Source organism: Cervus canadensis, chromosome 9 (genome assembly GCF_019320065.1).
Source record: "Cervus canadensis isolate Bull #8, Minnesota chromosome 9, ASM1932006v1, whole genome shotgun sequence".
NCBI lineage: Eukaryota > Metazoa > Chordata > Mammalia > Artiodactyla > Cervidae > Cervus > Cervus canadensis.
The window spans coordinates 79,153,961-79,175,749 of NC_057394.1; the positions used below are offsets into that span (position 1 = coordinate 79,153,961).

The following is a 21,789-nucleotide window of genomic DNA, read 5'->3' on the forward strand; positions in this document are numbered from 1 at the left end:
AGGTAGGGAGGAAGGACAGTGTATGTGTAATTTGAGGTTCCATCCCTGGGTGGGAAAGATTCCCCTGGAGAAGGGAAAGGCAACCCACTCCAGTATTTTTGCCTGGAGAATCCCACGGACAGAGGAGCTTGTCAGGCTACAGTCCGTGGGGTCACAAAGAGTCAGACTTGACTGAAGCGACTGAGCGTGCATGCATGCACAGGCAACTGAGCACATATTTCCCCAGAACATTTCTGCTAGTCATGAGGCACAGTCATCATGGATTTTAGTCCTTTTCTAGATATGAGGAGATATAAGAATTGGGCTCATAAAGTCTTCTCCTGAAAATATCTAACTATCTGAAGACCTGTCTTGCCAGTAGCCACTCCCACCCCCAGCACAGACTGCCTCATTTCTCTCCACCTTGAACTCCTTCAGGAGGTGTTGAAGGTCAGAAGCTGCAGTAACGGATGATTCAATCCTTGTAGAGGTAGACGGCAAGTGCCAATTTGTCGTTGACAAATAACACAGTTACTCTAGTTTCAGTTTTCTTAGGGGTAAAGTCAGGAGCCTAGAGTAGAAGGTTTCTATGGTCTATGAGTCAAGCTATTTTGTGAGTCTGGTTTTCTTTTTTTTTTTTTTTCTTTTTTATTTTTTTTCTTTCTTTCTTTATTTATTTTTTCAGTGGGTTTTGTCATACATTGATATGAATTAGCCATAGAGTTACACGTATTCCCCATCCCGATCCCCCCTCCCACCTCCCTCTCCACCCGATTCCTCTGGGACTTCCCAGTGCACCAGGCCCGAGCACTTGTCTCATGCATCCCACCTGGGCTGGTGATCTGTTTCACCATAGATAATATACATGCTGTTCTTTCAAAACATCCCACCCTCACCTTCTCCCACAGAGTCCAAAAGGTCTGTTCTGTACATCTGTGTCTCTTTTTCTGTTTTGCATATAGGGTTATCGTTACCATCTTTCTTAAATTCCATATATATGCGTTAGTATACTGTATTGGTCTTTATCTTTCTGGCTTACTTCACTCTGTATAATGGGCTCCAGTTTCATCCATCTCATTAGAACTGATTCAAATGAATTCTTTTTAATGGCTGAGTAATATTCCATGGTGTATATGTACCACAGCTTCCTTATCCATTTCATCTGCTGATGGGCATCTAGGTTGCTTCCATGTCCTGGCTATTATAAACAGTGCTGCGATGAACATTGGGGTGCACGTGTCTCTTTCAGATCTGGTTTCCTCAGTGTGTATGCCCAGAAGTGGGATTGCTGGGTCATATGGCAGTTCTATTTCCAGTTTTTTAAGGAATCTCCACAGTGTTTTCCATAGCGGCTGTACTAGTTTGCATTCCCACCAACAGTGTAAGAGGGTTCCCTTTTCTCCACACCCTCTCCAGCATTTATTGCTTGTAGACTTTTGGATAGCAGCCATCCTGACTGGCGTGTAATGGTACCTCCTTGTGGTTTTGATTTGCATTTCTCTGATAATGAGTGATGTTGAGCATCTTTTCATGTGTTTGTTAGCCATCTGTATGTCTTCTTTGGAGAAATGTCTGTTTAGTTCTTTGGCGTGAGTCTGGTTTTAAATATAGGTTGATCCGGTTCGCCCAAACGGTTTACCCTGGTTCTCCCTCCATTCCAGAACACTTCTTTCCTGGAGACCTCTGTCATGGAAAATACAGCTTTTGATCCCCCCTGGTCCCCTGCGTATGCATCCGTCCCCCTTACAAGTAGTAAATCCAGCTCCTTCATCTTCAGGGGTGTTCCTGGCGGTTCGCTGGAGGGAAAGTGCAATCTCCGCTTTGCTCCAGGGTTATGCTCTCTGTTCACCTCTAGGGTTTCAGCAATATGATTCTGTGAGACTGTTCTGTCCGCTTGGCAGATAAATGGAAGCTCATAGAGATGAAATAATTAGCTCAAGGTCCTACCACCAGGAAGAGTCAGCGACCACACTCTCGACTAAGCTAACTCTGCTAGGAGAACTCTCTCTCCTGCACCCTCCACGGACGCCCGGTGCCCCTCTTCCGCGTTTCCCAGGGCACTTGCTCAGCCCACGGGGCTGCTGGGGGGCGGGTGCACCCCAGAATATCACTTCTGCAACAGATCTCCTGTGTGCTCCCGTGATAAGCGCTATTCGGTCCCAGAAATGCTCTCTATCCACAGTCCTTGAACTTGTCTGCGCGGGGTGGAGAGGGATCCTCGGGGGTGGGCGGGCCTCTGGGGGCGGGCGCTCGAGAGTGGCGTCGGAGCGGACCAATCGCCGCGGGGGCGCTGGCCAGGGAGCCCAATCGCAGGAAAGCAGGACAGTGCCCGCCCCGGCGGCGAGGGTGAGGAGGGGACCAGCACCCCAGAGGTGCGTCCCCGGGGCGGGCGGCGCCGCTGAGTCACCGCGCGCGCAGGCCGGGCTGGGGACCCAGGGACAGCCGGCCGGGGGCGCAGAAACGACTGCCCCGCGCGGGCCCCGGGACCCGCCGGGCCGAGATCGCAGGCAGGGCCGCGCCGGAGCCGAGCGAGGGCTGAGCGGTGGACTGTCGCGCTTGTCGCTCTGGACGCGGAAGGGCGCTTTCGTGGTTTGCTTTAAAATAAGGGCTTGAGGTTTCCCGAACAGGTGCGTTTGGTCGAATTCAACGGACTTTCATTCCCCTTCCCACCCAGCGCGGCGGCGCAGGCCCAGCCTCCGTGCGCACCTGCTGCCCAGGAGGGGCTGCAGGCAGGCCCCCGCAAAAGGAGACAGCCCCCCAAGACTCCGGGCCCCGACAATGGTCAGACCCGCGCCCAGCAGCCTGGCAGGAAGACCGTGACCGTGGGGTGAGTTAAACAAAAGAAACAACCCCTAATTACGACTGCGAGCTGCTTCGTTGAAGGCCCCCTTCCTGCCCGCTGTTCACCAGCAGCCAAAGCAATAATAAACAATTGCGTAACTGTCGTGTCCCAAAAGCAACCTCACTGTTTCCTTTATGAAAACCAGCTGGCAGGATACAACGTGGGAGTTACAGTGTGATCACTGGATCGCCCAAGTGGGAGACAACTTATTAGGACTATTTTAAAGAATCTTCTTAGAGTCCTTGGGTTTTCCTGGTGGCTCAGATGGCAAAGAATCTTCCTGTAGATACGGGAGACCCAGGTTCGATCCCTAGGTCAAGAAGATCCCCTGGAGCAGGGAATGGCAACCCACTCCAGTACTCTTGCCTGGGAAATCCCAGGGACAGAGGAACCTGGAGGGCTACAGTCCATGGGGTCCCAAAGAGTCGGACACCACTGAGTGACTAACATAGTTAATGGTCCTTAAAGGTCCCTTGAGCTCTTAAAGGTGCAAGTTAATGATCTTGAGTCCTTAAAGGGAGAAGGAAATGGCAACCCACTCCAGTGTTCTTGCCTGGAGAATCCCAGGGACGGGGAGCCTGGTGGGCTGCCGTCTATGGGGTCGCACAGGATCACACATGACTGAATCGACTGAGCAGCAGCAGCAGCAGTCCTTAAAGGTCCAACTCTTAAAAATGAGAAGTATGACACTCTCAGGTTTACTGCGTACCAGGAAAAGTTATTTTCTTCGGAAGTGCTTACTGCTTTCTGTTCCCTAGTATGCTTGTTTACTCCACAAAATGCCCCTAACTTCCCCATCGTTGAAAACCTAGCCTCTCCGATAAAAGTGCAACTGATTCTCTCCTTTTCTCTTTAACAGAACTCCAGCTCTCTATCCAAGCAAGATGAAGATTCCATTTGTAGAACCTGTCATGTGCCTTAGTGTATTCGCTCTGACTCTGAACAGCCCACTGACGACACAGTATGTGTACAGGAGGATATGGGAGGAAACAGGCAACTACAGCATTGCACTTGAGAGCAATACTTCTGAGTGTGCGATGAACAAAAGCAGCCCGATTTTTGCATTCCAGGAGGTAAGACATGAAAAGAGCCCTCAAGTGTATTAAAAGAGGAATGTGCAGTGGGGTTTTAAAGGAAGGAGGATACTGCTCGCATCATACATTGATCTCTGAAGGGTCACCCTAAAACCCCAAAGTCCCAAACCACGAGCCTCTATTCAGTTCTCTTTCTGTCTGAAGCTCCCTGACACCTTTCATCTGCCTCTTCTCCTTAAAAGCCCTTTCTTCTCCTGTGATGCTGGCTCTTCTCCTTTCTCTCAGAAGATTTCAGGGCAGTCTCCTCTCCTCTGTGGCTGTCTCTTTCCTCCTTCCCCACAGAAAGCCTGAAAGTCGGGCAGGGCAGGCTGGGATGAGCGCTCAGTGGACACAGGCGGAGTGAAACATGGGTCCTACCTTTCCCTTGACCCCTCCCCCGCCTCTTTCCACTGCCCACCTGACCCAGTTTTCAGTGACCCCAGAACGTAGCCCATCCCTGAAGACTGTGGGGCCTGGGCCAGTGTCCTTCATGGGGTATGGGTGGCATGTGCCATCCACCATTTGGTGTTATCAAATCAGCTTTGACCCCCCCAAACGCTAAGGAGCCTGTGTATTGGGGTGGGGGGGTGGACAGCACCCACTTGTGCTCTGAGGGCAATGAAAATGTCCCGCCAGATAGCACAGAGCCTATCCTCCCCGTCCACCCTCCACCCCCAGGAGGGACACTGCCAATGTCCTTCTCCCTTAGGCAGTTCTTTACAGAGTCTGCCAATGTCCAAATGCAAAGGAGAGAGCAGTCAGATTGGGAAATTCCCCGCCCCTCCAGCAACAATGCCTGAGAAACAACCACACTTAGGAGCTTTGAACTCATCTGCTTGGAAAGAGAGGCAAAAGAGTGGTGTTGCCTCCCCGATCAAAAGAGGAAAAAAACATCAAGGGACTCTGGGTCACCTGCACCCTCGGAGAAAAGGACAGATTATTTCCAGACAGCCATGTAGATATCAAATTTCTGGCCTAGAAGGAGGTCATAAAAACAGAAGGGCCAAGGGTCTGTCTCTTGGTTTTTGTCTCCCTTCAAGAATGTTTCTTTGGACTTTGGTTAAGATTCTGTGTTTTTCACTGTGGGGCTCACGGCTTCGATCCCTGGTCAGGGAAGTTCCACATTCCAAGGCCAACAAACAAACAAAAAAGAATGTTTCCTGTTACATGAATGTCGTTGCCAGGGAGTGAGAAGTTTCCAGAGGCTCATCAATCTCTGCATTTGATTCTGTGTGTTCCTTCACTGGAGCCCTGGGAGCAGAGTGGGGGATGGAGGAAGAGTGTCTGAAAAGCCTGCTGCCCTCGCCCTCCAGCTGAGGGGAGAGGGGCCTCGGTCTGGCTGCCGCAGTGACCTCTGTGACTGTGTGGTCATTAGTACTGGCCCCACTTCCCACCTGGGCCAGCTGCTGAAAGCCCCTCGCTGCCCAGAGCAGGGGTCTCATTTTGAAGATTTTTGCCAAACTTTTTCACTGACTGACTGTGGTTTCGTTGAATTAATAGTCAGGAGAGCCCACTGCCCTGGATGCCTTAGTTTACAGGCAGCGCACAGGAGCTTCAGGTGCTTTTTCTCAAATTGAGGAACTGGATACCAGCCCGCCCACAACTGGGACGGGGTGTGGCAACCTCCTCACCACCTGCTCCTTAGGACCGTAGAGCACTTCCTTCTGGCCCCCGCCCTGGCCCTGTTCAGCTTTTCAGAGAATATTCTCCCCTCTTTAAATCCAAGAACACATGTTGCCCGTTTCCTGAGTGGCTGTCTCAATGCCCAGCTCCCTGGGTGTGTTCTGGCCACATGCAAGTTGAGAGGCTTGTGGACTGCTCTTGTACCCCTAAAAATAAGAGACCAACCTCTAAACTGGGAGGGGACAACTTCAGGTTACCCAGCAGATCCTGAAGTCATTCTTGTTCAGGAATTTGTTTATAAACCTTTTATTAACACAGTCTCTTGTTACCAGCAGATAAGAAATATTTTCTACTCAATTGAAATTAATATATGCATTTTAGCCTATGAAATTGTGACTTCCTTAAAACTGACAGTACTTTCCTTAGTCTCCTGTCTCAGTACATTGTTATTCTGTTCCATCTTGTATAGCAAATAGCATTTTTTTCACTCTGATTTCTATCATCCACCCTTATATGACATATAATTATAATTATCCAGAGTTTAAGACACACAAAGATTTCTTCTGTCTCAACATTTATGGTTGACAGATGCTTTGAGTTTGCTTTGTTAAAATCTGCATTTCAAAACATGGGTTGCAGATGAGAGCAGCCTGTGTAAAAGACTGGGCTGGAATGACAGTGGATAGAAAGGAGAGGAGAACAGGACATAGGAGGAGGCGTGGAAAAGGGAGGAGAACCCCAAACTGGAACATCTTGTTGAGGAGTTGATTAAAAGATAACTGTTTCATTTGTGTGTTTATTCAATAAATACTTGATGGCTCCAATGTCTGTAGGAGGTACCAAGATGTGCTCAATAAATTTATTCTAATATAGACATAAAACAGGCAAGAGTGATTTAGCACTGACTGTGTGGAGCACCTTATATTTAATTTTAAGTTTCCTGGCAGCCTGTGAGATCGGGACTGCTGACATTCCCTCTCTTCAGATGAAGAAACTCTGGAGTTAAGTCATTTGGTCAGGTTCACACACAGCAAGTTACAGACGCCTGTTTTACTTGCTGGTTCATTCATGTCATCCATCTGTCTATTGAGCACCTGGAAGCACTGTTCTTGGAGCTGGTGATACTGTGGTGAAAGAACAAGGTTCCGCATCTGCCCTGGGGGCTTAAGTTGCAGTAGGGAGGTCATGTAATGCACGCATAGAGTAACATATCATGTCCTGTCAAGGAGTGGTGAGTCTCTAGGGAGAAAAACAGCAGGATGAGGGGCTGGAGCCTTGGGTGGGGTCAGTGGGATTGCTTTAGTTGGAGTGATGGTCAGGGAAGGCCTCTCTGAGGAGGTGGTTCTGAATTAAGGAAGTAAGCTGTGTGCTGGTCGGCCGAGCAGAGAGAGGTTTGCAGAGCCTGGAGGTTTGCAGAATCTGTGCTGGGGGGCCGTCCCCCACCCCCCACCACCACCGGAAAGGAGTTTGCATTTACTCCAGTGGAAGGAAAGTCGTTGAGGGACTATGACATGAACTGCTCATGATGAGAGGAGTGACGTGAGCTGATGTGCGTCTACCTTCATTGGTGCATTTTTTAGCAATTACACCACACTTCCAGGAGTCCCTTTTGCCTACATAGTTGATCAATATTAAGAAAAGTAACAAAGAACAATTTGAATTGCCATAATTGACTTCCTGTTTGGGATTGTCAGTGGATTAACAGGACTGTCTTCTGTCCTTCTGTTTAATTAAAAAATTTTTTAGTTTTTGTTTTTTACAATGTTGTATACTACAACTCAAATCAGCCATAAAGATCACCCCAAACTGCTGTGTACAGAACTGACTGCATGGAATCCAGGTTCCTCTGACTCCAGAGCTCAAGCTCTTAAACATTACACAGAAAGTACAGCTAGGGGATGATAACTGTCATGTGAGAAACTTCGGAAGGAGGAGTGATGACATGGGTTTGGGAATTTCAGGGAACTCCAAGCAGGACTGACTGTGGACAGTGCCTGGAACATAGACTGTACTGGGAATGAGTGGGCATGATGCAGAGGAGTGAGGCCAGGCCACATCTCAGGGACCTCAGGTACCAGGCTAAGGAGCGTGGACTTTCTCAGGCAGGCTGGGGAGACACTGCAGCTTTGAGAGGTGAGAGACACACCGACAGTGTGCTCTGGGAGATGTGCCCAGGGTCCAGGTCTGTAATCTGCAAAGTGATAAGACTGGTGTTACACGTGAACTGAGTAAAGAGACCGTGAGATGCCAGAGTAGTGGAGAGGAAAACCAATGGGAGTTGTTCACATGGCAACTATGGGACCATCAAGAAGATAAAGGCATGAGAAAGACATGCAGGGAGGAGGGGCGGGCAGGATAGACTACGCTGGGGGACATGGACAAAGGGAAAGGTTAGAAGCAAAGATGACTCAAGTTTTGGCAATAAAGAATGGCTTGAATTGTATAAATATATAAAAATAAAAATAGGCTCACTATTTAAAAATTAATTCAGTATTTGATATTTTTGTGGTTCATCAGGTTTTTAGGATGCCTTCTAAATATGACATGAATAAATTTTTTTAAATGAGTTTGCATGTATGCTAAAACACTTCAGTTGTGTCCAACTCTTTGCAACCCCATGGACTGTAGCCCGCCAGGCTCCTCTGTCCATGGGATTCTCCACACAAGAATACTGGAGTGGGTTGCCATGCCTTCCTCCAGGGGATCTTCCTGACCCAGGGACTGAACCTGTTTCTGACTATGCCTTGCCAATGAGACATAATGACAAGCGGGTTCTTTACCACTAGTGCCATGTGGAAAGCCTTTAAACTGAGTTTAGTCATCACCATTATAAAAATGGCACCCAGCCTTAATATAAAGTTTGGAAAATACAGAGAAGAGGCAAGAAGACAATGCTTTTAAATCACCCCAAGTTCTTTACATTAAATAACTAGTGCAATGATGGTTGTTGTCCACCAATCTGTGTGCTCATAGATGTGTCAGGCTTCAGGAAGGCAGAGTTTATCTCACTCCTTAGTTTATGGCACACTACCATCTTTAGTCAATACAGAACTCTTCTTTGGGTTTTATTGTAATTTTTAGTAAATAAAGGAATACATGTGGAGACACATGTAAAAAGGACAACTGAGCTCTACCTAAATAAAAGTCTGTCAAATATGACACGTACATGTGATATTCATTCCCTTAGAGTAGACAGAAAGATGTATCATGGGAAAAGGTATCCTTTTTCCTTTAGAACGCGATCCCTTAGTGCGAACTGTCCACAGAAGAAAGTGAAAGAAAATGAAATTTGCTCAGTTGTGTCCAACTCTTCATGACCCCATGGACTGTACAGTCCATGGAATTCTCCAGGCCAAAATATTGGAGTCGGTAGCCTTTCTCTTCTCCAAGGGATCTCCCCAACCCAGGGATTGCACCCAGGCGTCCCGTATTGCAGGCGGATTCTTTGCCAGCTGAGCCACAAGGGAAGCCCGAGAATGCTGGAGTGGGTAGCCCATCCCTTCTCCAGTGGATCTTCCCAACCAAGGAATTGAACTGGGGTCTCCTGCATTGCAGGCAGATTCTTTACCAACTGAGCTATCAGGGAAGTCCACAGAAGAAAGAGAAGTCATTACACGGCCAGTCCATGAGGCCTTGGGCTCTGTGGATCCTTGATGTGAGTCAGACATACACCAATACACACATTTTATTTTTATGGGTCAATGTCTCCACTGTGGTGCTTGAACATTATGCTTGAGCACTGATGATTATATCAGCTCTTGATCTTTGCATTGTGAGCTGGATAAAGATTTAAGTTGAGAGCTTCCCTGGTGGTCCAGTGGCTGAGACTTCTTGCCCAATGCTGGGGGACCTGCAACTAAGAATTCACATGGTGCAACAAAGATCAAAGATTCAGCTTGCCACAACTAAGACCCAGGGCAACCAAACAAATAAATATTTTTAAAAAACAAAAACAAAAAACTCATGCACTATAAATTCCCCATCTCTGACTTACCAGCTCTTGCTTGATTTTTCAAGAAAAGTCTATACCAAAATATTTTCAGGCACATTGTAAAAACCTCTGTAAACACTTTGTCTTCTTTTTCTTTGCAGGAGGTCCAGAAAAAAGTGTCTCTTTTTAACCTGCAAATGGACATAAGTGGGTTAATTCCCGGTCTCGTGTCTACGTTCGTGTTTCTGTCGCACAGTGACCACGGAGGAAGGAAATTCCCTCTGATTTTGTCTTCTGTTGGCGCTCTTGCAAACAGTGCTTGGCTCTGTCTGCTCTCCTATTTTGCCCTTCCAATCCAACTTCTGATTGCATCTACCTTCATTGTTGCACTTTTTGGCAATTACACCACACTTCTGGGAGCCTCTTTTGCCTACATAGTTGATCAATGTAAAGAAAAGAAACAAAGAACGATTCGAATCGCCATAATTGACTTCCTGTTTGGAGTTGTTAGTGGATTAACAGGATTGTCTTCTGGCTATTTTATTAGAGGGTTAGGTTTTGTGTGGTCCTTTTTAATTGTTACCGTGGCTCTTTCTGTGAACTTGATTTATATTTTATTTTTTCTTGAGGATTCAATGAAAGAGTCTTCATCTCAGAATATTTCTGTATCATGGACTGAAGTCTTTAAAAACCTATTTAACCGAACGTACATGCTTTTTAAAAATGCTTCTGGTGCGCAACGGTCTTTGTGCGGTTTGTTGCTTTTCACGATGATCACTTACTTTTTCGTGACCATTGGTGTTTCCCCCATTTTTGTCCTTTATGAATTGGATTCGCCGCTCTGCTGGGATGAAGTTTTAATAGGTTATGGATCAGCTTTGGGTAGTGTCACTTTTTTCACCAGTTTCCTAGGAATATGGCTTTTTTCTTATTGTATGGAAGACATTCACATGGCCTTCATAGGAACTTTTACCACCATGGTGGGCATGGCTATGACTGCTTTTGCCAGAACAACATTGATGATGTTTTTAGGTAAGTTAGAAGTGTATCCTAGAATTTCGTATTTGATATTTATATAAAATGAATGCAGTCTGATGGTTGAGAAACTTTAATATAAAATTATCTATTTAATGTATTCTAGTTTAATCAAAGGTAATTTGTTAAAAGCAAATTTTCCAGAAGCTGAAAAACAACTGACTTAAAAAAAAACTTTTTTAATAACCACAATTTTCTAAATTTGCATATTTGCCCAATAATTGTCTTGAGGAAACTTCTTGTGAATCAGTTCTTCAATATAACATTCACCAACTTAACTATTTCTTCTACTAAGAAGGCTACTTTAGATTAAAAAAAATAAAACTATTATGTAAAGGATGCTCAAAAGTTTTATAAGAAAAATATTCATTGAATATATTCAAGCCTATGACCATACCACCCTGAACGTGCCCGATCTCGTCTGGATGTATTCAAGGAGACTTTGCAAATTGAAATTTCAGCAAATTGGTCATTTCATGAATTGACTTTTGATGAATCACTTTCTGGCAAGCTGGACTGTTTCCTTAACTACCTGCACCCCATCAGTGGTTTTTGTAAGGCTTGAGTGAAAAATACTGCACTTGCAAAGGTTAAAGGGTCTGTAAAGTGAGACCTCAGGAAAGGTCCATTTAGTCTTTTTCGACAAAGGCAGTATTAACCTCTTGCTACCCTGCAAGGAGCCAGGATGACGAAGCAGAACTGGGTTTAATTTCCATCTGCAGAGCCAGGTGATCTTAGGCTAGTTACTGAACTGCTCTGAGCCCTTATTTTTTTTTATCTCTAAAATGGGCATCGTGGTGCTTGATTCAGAGGATTGTCACAAATATTAGAAGAGATGACTGTAAATCACTTAGCACAATGCCAAGAGTTCAGAAAAGGACAGGTCCCTCTCCCCATCTCCCTTGGAATTGCCAAGGCCAAAGTCAGTTAATATATGTGAGAACTTTACAGTGATCTGCAAATGTAATATCTTACTGTTTTATCTTATAATGAAAAATGCCACTGACTCTTAAGGGTCAGAATTTAAGAACAGAGGCAATTTGTGTTCCTGAAATTTTTCAGCCACAAAGATGAACAACTGAAAAGATAAGGAACCAGTTTGCCAAAGAGTAGATCATACAATGAAAGAATGCTAGCACTAAAACCGCCAGGTCTGAAAGAGCAGAAACAGAAAACAAACAAAAAACTTATTAACAGTCACAACCTGCTAAACATGAAGTTACTGTAATAACCAGGGAAACATATCAATTTCCAGCAGCAGATTATACAGACCTGGACCAATGACTTCCATAAACTCTTGTTCTCTGCACTAGAGTAAGGATTTGAGAGCAAATTAATTTTTTATATAATTTTGTAAAAATTGTATTGGGGTATAATTGATTTACAGTGTTGTGTTAGTTTCAGGGGTGCAGCAAAGTGAATCTGTGACACAAATACATACATATACCCACTCTTTTTTAGATTCTTTTCCCATATAGGCCATTACAGAGTGTTGAGTAGAGTTCCCTGTGCCCTACAGTAGGTCCTTATTAGTTATCTAGTTTATATCTAGTACTGCGTATGTGTCAGTCCCAATCGCCCAATTCATCCTTCCTCTCTTCCCTTACCCCCAGGAACCCTAAGTTTTCTACATCTGCAGAAAGTAAACTCATCTTAAACTGACCTGTCCATCGTCTATCTTCCTTTATTAAACAGAATTCTTCCATTAATTAATTCAGTCATTAGAAGCAATGAATCAGGATGCTTAGAGAAAATGAACTATTTAGAGGGAAAGTGTTTCAGGCTTAAAACTGACCCTGAGTTTTCAGATCGAGCCAGTTAATTGTTATCTCTTCCTCTCACAGTCAGGCTGCCGTTCCTCTTCACTGTCATGCCGCTCTCTGTTCTACGATCCATGATGTCAAAAGTGGTGCGTTCTACTGAGCAAGGTGAGTCTAACTTGCTTAAGGAACAGAATGACTTTATAATCTGTACCACCTCATAGCTGTGTACAATCAGTATTTGATTCTTCAGAATATTCTCAACCCTTTTTCTGCACAGAACTCCTTTTGAATCGGGTGATAAGGTCTGTGTTAGGAAGAGCTGATATTCAGGCAAGGGAGTCCCTGCCCAGGGCCTTGTGCTGTGGAGGGCTTGCTCTAGACATGCCCTGCCCCACTGCAGAAGATTGAATAATTCAACAAATTTAAAAATATATTTCTCAATTCTTTTCCATGCGTAAGATGTAGCTGTATATTCACACAGATGTTTGTTGATTTTGTGATGCAGAGTAATTGGAAAATCACTTAGGAATATAAGAACTACAGTATGTAAAAACCTAGCTGCTTCCTTGAATTATGTAACGGTTTCTTAGATACAACACCAAAAGTACAACAACAACAAAACAGATAAATTAGAGTTTATCCAGATTAAAAACTTTCATGCTTCAAAGGACACCATCAAGAAAGTGAAAAAAATATGTAACTTTGTTCTGTATTGTCCAAGTCTCCTGTAAATGTTTTACCATACTTCCATACTTTAAAAAATAAAAAGGAAAGAGAGAGAGAGGGGAAAAAAAGGGGGGGAAGGCGAAAGGACAGCTCACTGAATGGGAAGATATATTGATACTTGCAAATCATATGTCTGATAAGGAGCTTGTGTCCAAAATATACGAAAACTCAGCAATAAAAAGACGATCCAATTAAGAAATGGGCAAAGGATTTGAACTAACATCTACAGAGAAGATGTACAAATGGCTAACAAACACATGGAAAATGATCAACATCATTAGCCATCCGGGAAATGCAAATCGGAACCACACTGAGACCCATTGGGATGGGTGAAATGAAAAAGACAGACCATAAGAAGTGTTGATGAGGATGTGGAGAAGCTGGAACCCTCATGCACTGCTGGTGAGAAAATCATCTAAAATGATGCGGCCATTTAACAGAACAGTTTGATAGTTCCTGATAAAGTTAAATAGAGTTACCATATGACTCAGCAATTCCATTCCCAGGTATACACTGAAGAGAAATGAAAACACATGTCCACACAAAATCTTGCACACAAATGTTCATAGCAGGATTATTTATAATAGCCAAGAAGCACAAACAATGCAAATGCCCATGAACTGGTGAATACGTAAGCAGAATAAGGTGTGTCTGTTCCACAGAATATGATTTCACAATAGAAAGAAATGAAGTCATGATACACACTACAACAGGAATGAATCTTGAAATGATTATGCTAAATGAAAGAAGCTGGTCACAAAAGGTCACATATTATTTATTATATAAATATGATTCCATTTTACACAAAATTTCCAGAATAGGCAAATTCATGGAGACAGAAATTCAACCAGTGCTTCCCCAGGGACTAGAGAAAAGGGAGTGACCGCTAATGGGCACAAAGAGTCTTGTGGGGAGATGAAAATGTCATAAAATTAGACGGTGGTGATGGTCGCCCAGTTTCTGTGAACATAGGAAGAACCACTGAACTGTACAATTTAAAAGGGTGAGTTTTATATTATGTGAATTATATCTCAATAAAGCTGTTCAGGAAACAAAAAGAAATATCATCCTGCTTTGACTTAGAACTACAATAGACTTGTCAGAATGTATTATTTACTTTGCTTTAGTTTAGCTTGGTTTATTTATCAACTCTTTTAAGAAGTGGTTTCATATTATTAAATACAGTGACATTTCAAAATGTGTAGTTTGCATTTTGGCATGTTTTATTCTGAGTTGAAATAACTTTGTCAATTCCATTGTGATTGCATTGCTCCAGGATAGTAGAGTCATTTTGTTCTTAACTGCAAATGAAGAAATCCTTCTGGTGGTACTGAAATGTATAAAAGTGAATGTACCTCCATCCTTCATTACTTCTAAAAATGGATGTTTTTGTGAAAACATTAGGCACCTTAAAATAATCTGAGAAGGGAAGTGTTACAGAGTTTTTCAGGTGCTTCTCCCTATCTCTATTATAATACCTTATGTAAAAAGGAGGAGGAAACTGACTTTTGCTAATTATTTTGAAATCTCTGTGCTCCATACGGCTATAAAATTCATCGCTAGAGCACCCTGGACTCCTTCTTAGTTTGTCGTCTGTGTACTCCTTAAAATTCTATTAATACATGAAAGTGAAAGTGAAAGGCACTCAGTCGTGTCCAACTTTTTGTGACCCCATGGACTATACAGTCCATGGAACTCTCCAGGCCAGAATACTGGAATGGGTAGCCTTACCCTTCTCCAGGGGATCTTCCCAACCCAGGGATCGAACCCAGGTCTCCCACGTTGCAGGCGGATTCTTAACCAGATGAGCCACTTTAATACATGGGACCCAGTAAAAACAGACAGACTTGAGTTTTGACATCTATTGGATTTTTTTAAAGTTTAGAAAATAAACTCCATTGCGCTTTTATTTAATCAATTTTTCTTTGGTAACTATTAAACAAGTTGTACTACTCAGGGAGATGGAGCAAGAAGTTAGAGCTATTTCATGAGAGGGTTGTTGTTTGCACAGCCTGACCGAGTTTCCGACAAGAAAAGACTCAAGCCACCGTGTAAATAGGATTAGCACCATGGCACCGTCCCTGGCTTTAGCAGGGAATCAGAAATAAAATGAAACAATGCCGTAGTTAGATAACTAGGAGACCTTGTTTCCAATTGAACTGACTTCCTGTATTATCATTAATATCATAATATTCTGTGTAATCCTGTATTATCATGGAGGCACCAAGCCCATATGCTTGCTACATGATGATGGATAGCAGTGCCCTTGAATGAAGCTTTTAGTCAATCACTTGACAAGTATGTATTAAATGTCTACCGTCTGCCAGCACGGCTAGACCCTGGGGACACAGCAGTGAACAAAGCAAATGTGCACTTGATATGGGCAGAACTTTCACTGTGGTCAAAAGAAGACACGTCTCTGATAACCTAGCGTTCTGCAGCGAGAGGTTTGTTTTATGAACATATGTCCTGTTGTTCAATGAAGACTCTGAAGCAATATACGAGAATATGTTGGAGAAGGAAAGAAATGGCAACCCACTCTAGTACTCTTGCCTGGAAAATCCCATGGAGAGAAGCCTGACGGGCTACAATCCATAGGTCTGCAAAGAGTAGGACACTCCTGAAGCGACTTCACACACACACACCAACCAGAATGTGTACAATAGAGTGAAGATTTAAAGAGACAAAAATCAATACACAGTCTAAAAGAGCAAGAACGTGGGGAAAGCAAGAGGCTAGACACATAAACTGTAATCCAGCTGTTAAAGGTGATCCTCAAGCTTGCTTTTTCCTTCCTTATCAGTCCAATTAAGCACAATCATTCACATAATTAGCGCTGTCTATAAGGAAAGTGCATTACAGTTTATCATGGAAAAGGAAACTCGGCAAAGTAGGGAACAAACACAGCAGCTTAAAGAAGAAAGAAGGATCTGCAGAAACTGTAGGAGCTTATACCACTGAAGCCGGGGGCTGAGAACAGCCATGGCGTTCTTAGTGATGCAAAATTTGACCAAGAGGAAGAAAAGTGCGTCAAGATGCTCAACTGTCTTTTGGGGGGTTAACTCTTCAGTTTAACTCTTCAGTCAACATGGTCTTGGATTCCAGACAGGACTCAAAACTTGTGGAATAAGGACCATTTCTCTGACTGTGAGCTTAAGCTGACCCCAAAGTCATTTTCAGGCTTCTTGAGCAATGCTCCGACGCCTGCCCTTTCCCATGCCTGGGGTGTAGCAAGAAGGAAGGACAGCAGAGTCCCCTCCGAGGGGACAGTTGTAAGCAGGTTAAGACAGAAAAGTATGTTTTAGAGAATCACTTAATATCAGCCTGTGGCATAACCTTTACTAGAGCATAGGGCAGTGAAGTAGTTACTGGACCAGTCAAACAGGAAACTGAAGTAACTGATTTTTTTGTTACTCTAGAGGAAGGGATCAAATTCAAATTGCAGAATGTATAAGATTCCCAAGGGCTTCCCAGGTGGCACTAGTGGTAAAGAACCCGCTTGCCAATGCAGGAGACGTTAAGATCCCTGGGTTGGGAAGATCCCCTGGAGGAGGGCATGGCAACCCACTCCAGTATTCTTGCATGGAGAATCCCATGGACAGAGGAGCCTGGAGAGCCACGGTCCATAGGGTCACAAAGAGTCGGACATGACTGAAGCGACTTAGCACGCAGGCATATAAGATAAGATTATATCTCTGTGCCTTGCCTGTCACTCTTGCCAGATCTGACCTGACCTGGATGTTGCCCACGGAGAGCCATCCTGCCCCACAGCTGTGTCACAGATTAGCCCAGGGACCAAGAGTGGCAGGGGGAGCCTGGAACCTCAGGGGCAGGTGGTTCTGTGTCTAAGGCTGTGGTCGGGGCAGACACACAGCTGATTCCACACGCCTATGCGGCCAGTACTTTTTAGCTTTGCCCCGTGGATCCTGGAAGTACTGATTCAAGCTCCTCTCTCGTTAGGTCCAAGGAGAACTCTTGACCTCAATTTCTTCACCCACAAAATGGGTGACTGCCTCCTTCACCAGGCAGCGCCCCCATGTTTGCAGTTTTCCATGTTATTTTGTTTGTTGTTTTATAACTCAGCCTTTTCTCTCTTTCCCTCCACACCCTGACCCCAAACAGGCACCATGTTTGCTTGTCTTGCTTTCTTAGAAACACTTGGCGGAATCACTGCAGTTTCTACTTTCAACGGAATTTATTCAGCCACTGTTGCTTGGTACAAAGGCTTCGTCTTTCTGCTCTCCGCTGTTTTATTACTAATTCCAGCCATCAGTCTATGGTATGTAATTATTCTTTTTTTATCCTTTTATCAAAGGCTAGATGGATTGAGTGAATTCCCTGACTTCACCAATACAATAACACAGATCTGTTGAAGTTTTGCCTCAGAATGTATTTTTCTCAAGAACTTTTAGACACGATGACATCTGTCAATTTTGGAGACTTAGGAAGAAAGAGATAGTGGCATGGCCTTCCAGGACTAGGAGGAAGAAAGACTGGATTAGACAGAGACTCTGAGAAGCTACCCCTTACCTATAAATGAACAACTGAGGAAATTATTGTCTAAGAATATATATCAATATGTATATTCAATATACATACATATACTATATATATTCACATATATATTCTAAGAATATATATATTCACATATACATATATGTATTCAAACTATGATTTCCTATAGTATATTATCCCCTGAAGGTCAAAGATTGCTCTGAGAAGATATACTTTAATACAGATTCTTGGGTAAATGATAAGAGCAAAATGCACTGGATATTAAGAATTCATTCCTTTCCCGAGAGTTGGCTTATTTAATGATTTCCTTTTTAAATGTAAATATCCAAATAAATGCAAAGTACAGAATTCTATTTATGAACAGTACATAGAATAAAATGACCAGAAGCACAGACTTGTGAGAAATAATGTGTTTCCTTCCCTGCCTTTCAATGAACAAAAAGTGTAAGCCATCTAGGTAAGTGGTTGTGAAAACGCAAGAGCAAGTATATTGACATGTTCTGTGGGGCCCAAGCCTTGAGCCAAGAACCCTTCAACCGGCCTCTGCTGGGCCTGCCCGTCTCACGCGGCTGAGAACAGGAAAGGGGGGTGTAAGGTGGGGCACAGGGCCTGGGATCTTTGCCCCCCTGAGCACCGTGGGCTGTGGCCGTGAGGGAGGGAGAACAGAGCTTGTCCGCACAGGCTCTTAACTCCTTCAAGGGTGGGCAGGCACCTTATTCTGAGTAGGACCTCAGCACGTCTCTCTCAGTGGAACACTAATACTTAGATCTGGAGAGGCTGGATGAGAGTAGTATTTACCAGTCCTCTGTAACTGTGATGAAAAGCTATTCTTACCAGGTACCTTTTTAGAAGGAGGCTATTCACCTGTTGAATTGGCAATACTGAAACTCCATGCTGAGCCAGTGAGCACTTAATGAGACCAGCAACCTTGTTCTTTGCTGGGAGTAGTGTTATCTGGCATTATCATTTTTGGAAAGCAATTTGTGAACATGTATCAAAAGTTTCCCCAAAAAAGTTCATGGCATTTGAACCAGTGATTCCATTTAGAATCTTACCCTAAGGAAATGATTAGCAATGTCAAAAATTTATATATAAAAAGTTCATTATGGCAAAATATTTTAATGACCAGAATGGCTGACGATAGGAATTGGTTAAATAAATGACAGTGCATCCATATGGTGAAAAATGACTTTTATAAGAACTGTATTATATGGGAAGCAGAATAATGGCTCATTTAAATTTTATTCTTCATTATATTTAGAAATATTCTGTTGTGTACACATATTACTTTTATAATTGGAAAAACTAGTGTAGAGAGATAAAAGGTTGTTATCCTTTTAATAATGCTTCTAATGTAAATGCAGATGGTCTTCTGAGTTTTATTTTTTAAATCTGTTCAATATTTTTAAAATTAAAATTGCCTGCTATTTTAATTATATCCAGATGTCTTCTGTCCAAGTTTCAGTTATAGGCATGAAACATGAACTTCACTAATAGCTTATACTATTTTACAGGGACTACATAGAGTAGATAGTGGGAGATGGACATCTTAGGAATCTGAAAGAGGTAGAACTCATGTAGTTTTTTTATTAATATTTTCAGAAATCTATGCATAAAAGTCTGCTAGATTCAAAATAACCAGTACCCTCCTTCTTTGCATAATTTATTAAAAAATCATGTAACAAGAGAAAAGATAGAACACAGATTATTTATGTAGTGCCTTAATCACAGGTTTTTAAATGTCTCATTTGCTTGGCAGTGTTGTCAGGTACGTCAGCAGGAATGCAGAAAGCTATGTCCTTCTTATACAAGAAGAATCCAGCGAAGACACTTCGGACAGATGATTAATTGTGATTAAAAAAAAAAATCCGAATGCACATATCATACGCTCTGACTTCTGAAGGATCTAAACTAGCTCCATGATCAGGACTTCATGAATAATCAATGCTGCCTGTCCTTTCTTCTAAACTCTCAGAGAACGAGTCCCTGCTCCAGCTTCTTAGAGTACTAAGCACTCTGAGCACTTTATGAAGATCAAGTGACGTATTTCCAGTAGACGGAAGAAGAAATCTCAAAACACCTTCCACTTTGGGATTTACAAAACAAATAGAAACTTATCGGTCTGAGAAACTTGGTACAATCAAAAGCAATAATCTCCCTGATGTACTCTGGTCTCTCACATTGAGACCAAGAAGAATCCTGTTTGCTTCAGTTTCTTCATCTGCACAATGGATTTCTGACCTTTCTCAAAGATTTTGAAGGCATAACTGTTGAAAATTATGATGAGTCAGTCACTGATCGGAAAACTATAGACGTTTCAAACCTTTATAATTCTCCTCTACTCGGGTAATGCTTTGTTTCATCAAGGTGTTAGTGGTGTTAGTGGTGTTAAACTGTTAGTGGTAGTCAAAGCTTTCAGTAGCTGCAAAATCCTTAAGAGAGAAGCACTTTAATGAATATGTTTACATTTTTCCTAATATGTTTCATCAATTATAATATTTCCATGACACTGGAAAAAAAAGAATACAAATAGTTCCTAAAGAAATGTAAACACCGAGTAGACCGCCAATCATGATGTAAATTAATTAGTGCTTATAGAGCCAATATTCATTCCTTATTTCTGTGAAAAGTAATCCATTTCCTACTGCCTTACACTCGTATCCCGGGACCTCCGTGGTCCCTGAAACAACACATCCTTTCCTGCCTCCTGTCTGCACGCAATGTTCCACTGGGCCTTCCTCCCTACCTCCCTGCACTGAAACTTTCAAGTCTCAGCCAAGGCAAAGCTTCCACTTTCTCCATGTGGCTTCCAAACATTTCTACTCCCTCCCCCACCGCCATCCCCCTGGTCCTTGCAGGGCTCCCCCAGCTCTCTGCGGGCACTGCTCTCCCAGCATCTTCCCTTGTCTTGTAAAATTTGTTCCCCTACTTGCAGATGAGTCCCTTAAGGACAGGGACAGTTTGATTCCTCATTATATCCTCAATAAAAGTTGAATTCAGTGACCACAGAATTTTGTTTTCACTTGTAAAAAATCATTTTAAGCTATGTATTTAATGCAGTATGAGATTAACCAATGATGTGCCATAGTCATGAAGCCATCCTTGCAAAGAAATTGAAAAATGCGCTAACCCATATGCATTTTAAATTGGTTTATGGTACTTTCATGGGTCCTTCAATATCTCCCATTTTCTAAGTTTCCATCTGTAATAACACAAATGTCCTGAAGTACACCTAGATGATTAACTCCTTCGTAGGCTCTTCAAAGCAGATAGTCTTGTTTACAGCACTGCTTACAGTTTTTCCCTGTAGGATAATCGATGAATGCTTGACCAGCAGATAACACTCATATTTTAAAATACTAGAAATTCTCATTTCCAAGACTATTCCTTTTAGGTTTAGCTAATGTCTTCTGGGCTATTCTCAGATTGACTGACTGATTTTTGTTTTACTTCCTGTTCAGTGCTCTTCCCAAACAAACAAACAAAAAAAGAAACAGTACTTTACAGTTTACGAAGCGCTTTCTATATCAACTTATTTTATCCTCTTAATAACCCTGCAAAGTAAATTATACCTCAGTAATGTTCAATAATGTTCATCGTGGCTCAGACAGTAAAGAATCAGCCTGCAATGCAGGAGACCCGGGTTCAATCCCTGGGTCGGGAAGATTCCCTAGAGAAGGAAATGGCAACCCACTCCAGCATTCTTGCCTGGAGAATCCCATGGACAGAGGAGCCTGGTGGGCTACAGTCCATGGGGGGCTCGCAAAGAGTTGGACGAGTCAGACATGACTGAATGAGCAAGTTTGCTCGCGCGCGCACACACACATACACACTACCTATAAGAAATGACGTTCTTTAGGTTCAGCAGGTTGGTTTGGAGACTTGAATGTGTTGTTTACTTGCTTTAAACTTTCCGCTGCAGGCAGGAGCAGCCACCCCACCATCCTGACTAGTTCATATTCTGGTCCCCAGAACCTTGCTATAAATTGTGCAACGTGAGTTCACATGACTGGATGGGGTAGCTATTTCACAACTGCCTGCCAGAGACAACTGCATTTCCTACTTGGACTCTGTGCCTAATCCCACTCAGTCAGATAACTCATCCCCAATCCCACAGTTCTCTGGAGACGTGATTCCTATAAGACCAACTGTCTAACGCCAATTACTGAATCATCCAGAGATCCCAACTGCAGGCAACAACTTGCCAACTTGCACTGCTTATTTAAGCACACAGGGATCTACTGAAATGATAGCAGGAACTCACAGCTCCAACAAAAAGCCCAAACAAGGCTCAGAAAACAA

At 43.2% G+C, this 21,789-nt stretch overlaps 1 protein-coding gene across 2 annotated transcripts; it reads left to right on the forward strand.

Moving 5' to 3' along the window:
• Positions 1–2,355: 2,355 nt before the first annotated feature.
• SLC46A3 (solute carrier family 46 member 3) lies at positions 2,356–20,496 on the forward strand. 2 transcript variants are annotated; one of them, XM_043478076.1, is made up of 6 exons: positions 2,356–2,806; positions 3,681–3,894; positions 9,610–10,480; positions 12,328–12,411; positions 17,095–17,251; positions 19,247–20,496. In XM_043478076.1, the coding sequence occupies exons 2-6, from the start codon at positions 3,706–3,708 to the stop codon at positions 19,329–19,331; spliced, it is 1,386 nt and encodes a 461-aa protein (XP_043334011.1). In that variant the 5' UTR covers positions 2,356–2,806; positions 3,681–3,705; the 3' UTR covers positions 19,332–20,496. The 2 variants fall into 2 exon arrangements, with proteins under 2 accessions (XP_043334011.1, XP_043334012.1); XM_043478077.1 differs by having other exon boundaries at positions 2,356–2,606.
• The last annotated feature ends 1,293 nt before the right edge of the window (positions 20,497–21,789 follow it).

Bases quoted from the DNA above. Each gene is read 5' to 3' on its own strand.
- SLC46A3 (XM_043478076.1), top strand. From the start codon at position 3,706: ATGAAGATTCCATTTGTAGAACCTGTCATGTGCCTTAGTGTATTCGCT. The intron at 10,481-12,327 runs GTAAGTTAGAAG...TTCCTCTCACAG, and splicing joins AACATTGATGATGTTTTTAG to TCAGGCTGCCGTTCCTCTTC. The intron at 12,412-17,094 runs GTGAGTCTAACT...GACCCCAAACAG, and splicing joins GGTGCGTTCTACTGAGCAAG to GCACCATGTTTGCTTGTCTT.